At 36.9% G+C, this 7409-nt stretch overlaps 1 protein-coding gene across 1 annotated transcript; it reads right to left on the bottom strand.

Annotated features, from left to right (window-relative positions):
* Positions 1-5488: 5488 nt before the first annotated feature.
* Positions 5489-7159, bottom strand: LOC116167022. Its single transcript, XM_031482256.1, has one exon. The coding sequence runs from the start codon at positions 7094-7096 to the stop codon at positions 5489-5491; it is 1608 nt and encodes a 535-aa protein (XP_031338116.1). The 5' UTR covers positions 7097-7159.
* Positions 7160-7409: the final 250 nt, after the last annotated feature.

Raw genomic sequence — 7409 nt, 5'->3', positions numbered from 1 at the left:
AAATTATTTATATAACTCGAGATACTTGAGCGAACCCCTTTTCTTATTATTATTATAAGTACATTTAATTGTTACTTATACAATATTGACCTAGACCGATCATTACAGTAATACAACCGTACAAACGGTAAATGTTACTTTAGGTAATTGGTTCTTCAATTAAACGGATATGTTAATGGCACAACCTTAATGAAGACGACGTACAATGGCTCTATTGATTATTTTGTTCTTTTCGTCTACTTGTATCGTGTTTTTAGCAAGTCATTTTTCTTTATACCGGTTATATCATGCGAGTATTATAAATTTTACGCTTTCACTTTTAACACGTCGGATGCTTTGCGTGTCATCAGATATGAACTTAATAATATTATTTTAATTTGGAAGGAATTATAACAGAGTATAGCTCTACGGATTTTGTAGAATTTCTCTCCAAGCCTTTTCAGTGGTATCCACCGCCTGTCTCCTTTGAATGGTGATTTGGAATCCTGTTATCCAAAATTTGAGAGCAATTGGCCGGGTTAACGGGGATCCTGGTTGGAGCCAAGAACCGCCACACGACCCAAAAGCTCGTCGTCATTTTTCTTGAGCTCTGAGGGCGCTGGTAGTAATCTCGAAGGTCGGTAACGAGGACCAGGATTGATCCTCCTCTGTCACAACAGCAGAACCGCTGCTCAGTTGCTGCCCTCTTCATTACTTGGCACAACACCCGTTTTGCCGCGTGCACTTGAAAGTGTTTCCCTCGGAGTGCTCGAACGGGACTTGTACTCTTATCAGACTTTACTGCCAGTGTAACAATTTACATTCGGGTATTTCATATTTGATCAAATCACTTGAATCTGCAGAAAATAATAAAGAAACCGAAAACCACCCTTGCATACAATTTTCAAGTTTTGTGCATGCATTGCGAAGCGAAAGGCAGGAATGTGTATAGCCTTTCCGTAAACAGTTAATTACCGACGTTTAATTAAGCGAGTCTCATCCTGAAAGGTAATTTTGAAATTGCCCCCCAGAAACACGTTTAATTGCCCCATTTATTTCCCATAATTTGAAATAAATGGCATTATTAAATCAAGGCGTACACTTTTGGTACGTATGGCACTATTTCAATCTTAATCAATCTAATGATAGCCTCGTGCTGTATTATTAAATTTGTTAACTAAATTAACGTTCCTTTTCAACACGAATGTTACAACTAATATTTAAACTATTATGAATTAAACCAATGACTCGGATGAGACTTTCAAAACTGTGTATATCACGACTTAAAATAGTTAAAGGAGTAGTATAGTACGAGTGACCTTTATGCATGCTATTTATAAACGTCCGTTTAATAATTATATATCATGGCGTAATTAAGAATTATACTGACAAATTTTCGTTTTAAGTTTGAGTAAGGCAATTAATTTTCTGCCTTGGATTAGGATTCCCTGATGCCTGCAGTGAAACGTTACCAAACTAGATTGTTCGCGATTTGGTAATAGCTGAGACCTTCGCGAATCTGCACTGGGATTTTTATGGTGAGGAAATTGTCCGTGTATCATCCCGTTTGGGGACGCAAATTTCCAAAACGGAAATTCTGTAACATTTTTGTGGAGATATTTATCAAAACAGTATATTCCGTGCGCTAGCCTGGAAAAGGCCAGATACCATTATTTCTAATACAGGTGTAAATAAGGTGATTTCAATGAAGTATAATAAAAAAATGTTTTTCCACTCAGTTTACTATGCTACGCTATTCAAAACCTTTCAATCTCTCTCACTTTCGTTCCAATATCGCACATTTGATTAAGAAATTTCTAATCTCTGGTGTGGCAAATCTAGAAAGCTCTCGTGCGTTTGGGGAAACTTTCGAGAAAATGTTGCTCCTTCCATAAGAGCTTAAAGCCCAATTTGGAGTAACTTTATCTTCATTTTTCGTGAATTTTTATTCTATGCGCCATTCCTTTCCCTTTTGACATTCTAGGGCACGGATACGTCCTGTAATAAATTTACCATCAAACTTTAGGCTTTAATCAAATAAAAAATATTACATTAATTAATCAAAGCTGTCTAGATAATATAAAGTGAACTATTTAATATTAGCACATTCTCCCCTCGTTATTTTGAAACGTAGTCTTGTAGATACAACGGTAATTTTCTTTCTCGTTCCGATCTTCTTTGTTCTTCTGTTAATACTGTGTTGGGGAACGAATTGGATTCAATGACAGGAACTTCTGATACATGAGGAACAGCTGGATCAGATTCAAAACTGTGATCTTATCCTGTAGATTCTTCGCGACCAAAAATTGAACTGTCCCCTGTTGGAGCCTAATGTTTTAAAGAAACCGTAACTTCCTTCCCATTTGCCCTTCGGATTAAAGCATATGAAACATCCTTTCGTGAGGAGTGCAGTTTATAGATGTACATAAAAAGGAACGTATGGCATGTAATGATTCTGCCAAAACTTCTTCCCATCGTGAAGTCTCTAATCCCTTATTCTTCATAGCCAAAGACATGGTTTTCCATAAAATTCCATTATACCGTTCGACAAGTCCGTTGCCCTGAGGGTTATATGGAGTAGACGAACTCGTAGCGATGCCTTGTGTATGGAGATAGTTAATAAGATCTTTCGAGAGAAATGATGTTCCTCTGTCAGAATGAATATATGCAGGAGTCCCGAATATGGAGAAAAGATTGTAAAGGTTTTTTTTAATCGTAGCATAGGTCATATCCCGACAGGGGTAGGCAAAAGGAAATCTTGTATATTCGTCAAGAATAGTCGAAATATACGTATTCTTAGTGTTAGAAGGGACTGGTCCTTTAAAATCTACATTGAGCCTTTCGAATGGTCTTGTAGCTTTAATCAGATGATTTTCTTGACATTTATAGAATCGAGGTTTCAATTCTGCGCATACGGGACATGCAGAAGTGATTTGTTTAATTTCTTCTAAAGAAAAATGTAGATTCTTTGAGTTGATCCAGTGATACATTCTGGTAACTCCTGGATGACACAGAGATTTGTGTAAATTACACAATTCATCATGATTTGTGGCTCCACAAATCCTCGATAACGCGTCAGCTACTTTGTTGAGAGAACCAGGACGATATGAGATATCAAAGCTATAACAAGACATCTCTAGTCTCCATCGCTGAATTTGATCGTTTTTGATTTTACTTGTATGTTGCAAATTGAACATAAACGACAATGCTTCCTGATCAGTAATAAGTTTGAAATGTCGATTGCACAAAAAATGTCTCCACTTTCTAATACTCTCAATAATAGCAGTAGCTTCTTTTTCTATTGCAGGGTACTTCTTTTCACTTTCGGTAAGAGTTCTAGTAAAGAAAGCAACAGGACGTCCGTTTTGTGTGAGAGCTGCAGAGATAGCAACATCTGAAGCATCTGTTTCGACAACTAGAGGAAATTTCGGGTCCACACATACGAGTAAAGAGTTGGCAATGTCTCTCTTAAGTTTTGAAAAAGCTGATGTGGCTTCTTTTGATAAAGGAAACGATTTGCTATTCATCAGAGGACGAATCTTTTCAGAGAATCGTGGAATCCATTTCGAGTAATAAGCAAACATACCGACTATTCTCTGTAAAGATCCTTTATCACTAGGTGGAGAAATTTCCAACAAAGGCTTCAAACGATCGGGATCCGGTTTGATCGATCCTTCACTTATAAGATGTCCTAACAGTTTAATGGAAGTAGTAGAAAATTTACTCTTCTTCTCGTTTAATTTGATATTGTATTTCTTTGCTACTTCAAGGAATTTATTAAGATTTTCGTCATGTTCAACTTTATTGCGTCCGCCAATTGTAATGTCGTCAATGTAACAATGAACGCCGCAAAGTTTTTCAGTGTCGACTATTTTATCATTAAATTTTTGGAAAGCCGGTACCCCGTTAGTGACACCAAAAGGAAGTCTTGTAAATTGATACAGTCTCCCGCAAGCTTCGAATGCCGTAAACGGTCGTTCTTCAGCACAAATTGGAACTTGATGGTAGGCCGACTCAAGGTCTATTGTGCTAAAATGACTATATTTGGCTACTTCCGAGATCACCTCCTCCACACATGGTGCTGGGTAAGCATCTAATTCGGTGAATTTGTTTATAGTATTTGAATAATCTATGACCATGCGTTTTTTATGATTAGCATTTTTAGTAACTATTACTTGGGCCCTCCATGGAGAGGAACTCTCCTCAATTATTCCAGCTTGAAGGAGCTTGGTTACTTCTTCTCTGATGAATTCATTATCTTCTGCTGAATGTCGTCGTGACTTTGTTGCAATAGGTTTCACATTAGATCTAATATTTTCAGATCTATTTTAACACATCCTCTTACACAAGATGACAATGAGGTAGATGCCATGGATACTGTAATTGTACCTTCAGGGAAAATTTCAAACCCATTAATAATTGTAAATTTCTCATTGATATAACTGTTGGAGCTACCAGTGTCAATTAGGCATTGTGCTATTTTTCCATTAATGTTTGCTACTATAGTAGCTTTAGATAGAGTTGGTAAGGAACTAGCCCCAACAATACTTGCAATGAATGTTTCTTCCAAGGATGATTTGGGTTCAATTGAATCATTAAGAGCTGCAGAAGTTTTAACAGTTCTATTAGTCTTCTTGGAAAGGCATACTTTTGGATAATGTCCAGCTTTAGTACAGTTCGTACAGATAAAATCACGAGCTGGGCAAACAGAGCGCGGGTGACGAGATCCTCCACAAAAGTAACATTTGTAAGTAGTTCCAGAACGTGTTGAATAACATTGGTTATTAGATATTCCATCAGAATTTGATGTACTTGTGTACGTTTCTGAATTTTTAATTGCTCTTTCAATTGATCGAGCATTTTCTTCTGCTTCATCTAGTTCAAGGGACTTGTTCTCTAAAAGTCTCTGTCGTATGTTAGATGAAAATAAACCTGCAATAAAGGCGTCTCGAATGTAATCTTGTTTGTTTTGTTCAGCAGATACCGCCTTAAAATGGCATTCCTTGGCTAACGACTTGAGAGCAGTCAAATACTGATCAATTGATTCTGTTGAGAGTTGTTTTCGAGTTGCAAGTTGATGTCTAGCTGTTGAGAGTTGTTTTCGAGTTGCAAGTTGATGTCTAGCATAAATCAAGTTTTTCGGTTTCACATAAAGAGCATTAAGAATATCTACAGCGGCTTTGTATGTTTTACAATCGTTAATGTATTCAAATACGTTAGAAGATAAAAAATTTGACAGTACCTGCAACTGATCTTCGTCTTTCACTATATATTCGGATCTTTCAGTGAAGTTTTCGAATAGTCGAATCCAATGAAGCCATTCTTGTTGAGCCGTAGGACTATCAGGGTTTGAAGAAAACTTGTCTGGTTTAAAGAGCTTTTCCATTATTATTGTTTATTTGATTAAATTGTAATAAATTTACCATCAAACTTTAGGCTTTAATCAAATAAAAAATGTGACATTAATTAATCAAAGCTGTCTATATAATATTAGCACATTCTCCCCTAGTTATTTTGAAATGTAGTCTTGTAGATACAACGGTAGTTTTCTTTCTCGTTGCGATCTTCTTTGTTCTTCTGTTAATACTGGGTTGGGGAAGGAATTGGATTCAATGACAGGAACTTCTGATACATGAGGAACAGCTGGATCAGATTCAAAACTGTGATCTTGACCTGTAGATTCTTCACGACCAAAAATTGAACTGTCCCCTGTTGGAGCCAAATGTTTTAAAGAAACCGTAACTTCCTTCCCATTTGCCCGTCGGATTAAAGCATATTCTGGATTTGCCTCAATCAGATCCACTTCTTCGACCAATGGACTGTACTTGGAAGTTCGTACATGACTCTTCATTAGTACCTTTCCTGGATTTGCTAACCAAGAAGGTATAGCTATTCCATTTGTCGAACGACGTGCATGGGAGAACATCCTTTCGTGAGGAGTGCAATTTATAGATGTACATAAAAGGGAACGTATGGCATGTAATGATTCTGGCAAAACTTCTTCCCATCGCGAAGTCTCTAATCCCTTATTCTTCATAGCCAAAGACATGGTTTTCCATAAAATTCCATTATACCGTTCGACAAGTCCGTTGCCCTGAGGGTTATATGGAGTAGATGAACTCGTAGCGATGCCTTGTGTATGAAGATAGTTAATGAGATCTTTCGAGAGAAATGATGTTCCTCTGTCAGAATGAATATATGCAGGAGTCCCGAATATGGAGAAAAGATTGTAAAGGTTTGTTTTAATCGTAGCAGAGGTCATATCCCGACAGGGGTAGGCAAAAGGAAATCTTGTATATTCGTCAACAATAGTCAAAATATACGTATTCTTAGTGTTAGAAGGGACTGGTCCTTTAAAATCTACATTGAGCCTTTCGAATGGTCTTGTAGCTTTAATCAGATGATTTTCTTGAGATTTATAGAATCGAGGTTTCAATTCTGCGCAAACGGGACATGCAGAAGTGATTTGTTTAATTTCTTCTAAAGAAAAAGGTAGATTCTTTGATTTGATCCAGTGATACATTCTGGTAACTCCTGGATGACACAGAGATTTGTGTAAATTATACAATTCATCGTGATTTGTGGCTCCACAAATCCTCGATAACGCGTCAGCTACTTTGTTGAGAGAACCAGGACGATATGAGATATCAAAGCTATAACAAGACATCTCTAGTCTCCATCGCTGAATTTTATCGTTTTTGATTTTACTTGTATGTTGCAAATTGAACATAAACGACAATGCTTCCTGATCAGTAATAAGTTTGAAATGTCGATTGCACAAAAAATGTCTCCACTTTCTAATACTCTCAATAATAGCAGTAGCTTCTTTTTCTATTGCAGGGTACTTCTTTTCACTTTCGGTAAGGGTTCTAGTAAAGAAAGCAACAGGACGTCCGTTTTGTGTGAGAGCTGCAGAGATAGCAACATCTGAAGCATCTGTTTCGACAACTAGAGGAAATTTCGGGTCCACACATACGAGTAAAGAGTTGGCAATGTCTCTCTTAAGTTTTGAAAAAGCTGATGTGGCTTCTTTTGATAAAGGAAACGATTTGCTATTCATCAGAGGACGAATCTTTTCAGAGAATCGTGGAATCCATTTCGAGTAATAAGCAAACATACCGACTATTCTCTGTAAAGATCCTTTATCACTAGGCGGAGAAATTTCCAACAAAGGCTTCAAACGATCGGGATCCGGTTTGATCGAACCTTCACTTATAAGATGTCCTAACAGTTTAATGGAAGTAGTAGAAAATTTACTCTTCTTCTCGTTTAATTTGATATTGTATTTCTTTGCTACTTCAAGGAATTTATTAAGATTTTCGTCATGTTCAACTTTATTGCGTCCGCCAATTGTAATGTCGTCAATGTAACAATGAACGCCGCAAAGTTTTTCAGTGTCGACTATTTTATCAATAAATGTTTGGAAAGCC

Source organism: Photinus pyralis, unplaced genomic scaffold (assembly GCF_008802855.1).
Source record: "Photinus pyralis isolate 1611_PpyrPB1 unplaced genomic scaffold, Ppyr1.3 Ppyr1.4_LG3b, whole genome shotgun sequence".
Lineage (NCBI taxonomy): Eukaryota > Metazoa > Arthropoda > Insecta > Coleoptera > Lampyridae > Photinus > Photinus pyralis.
This window is presented reverse-complemented; position numbering and strand designations above follow the sequence as displayed.

What these genes read in the sequence shown, in the direction of transcription:
- LOC116167022 (XM_031482256.1), bottom strand. Translation starts at nt 7,096, where the DNA reads ATGTTTGCTTATTACTCGAAATGGATTCCACGATTCTCTGAAAAGATT.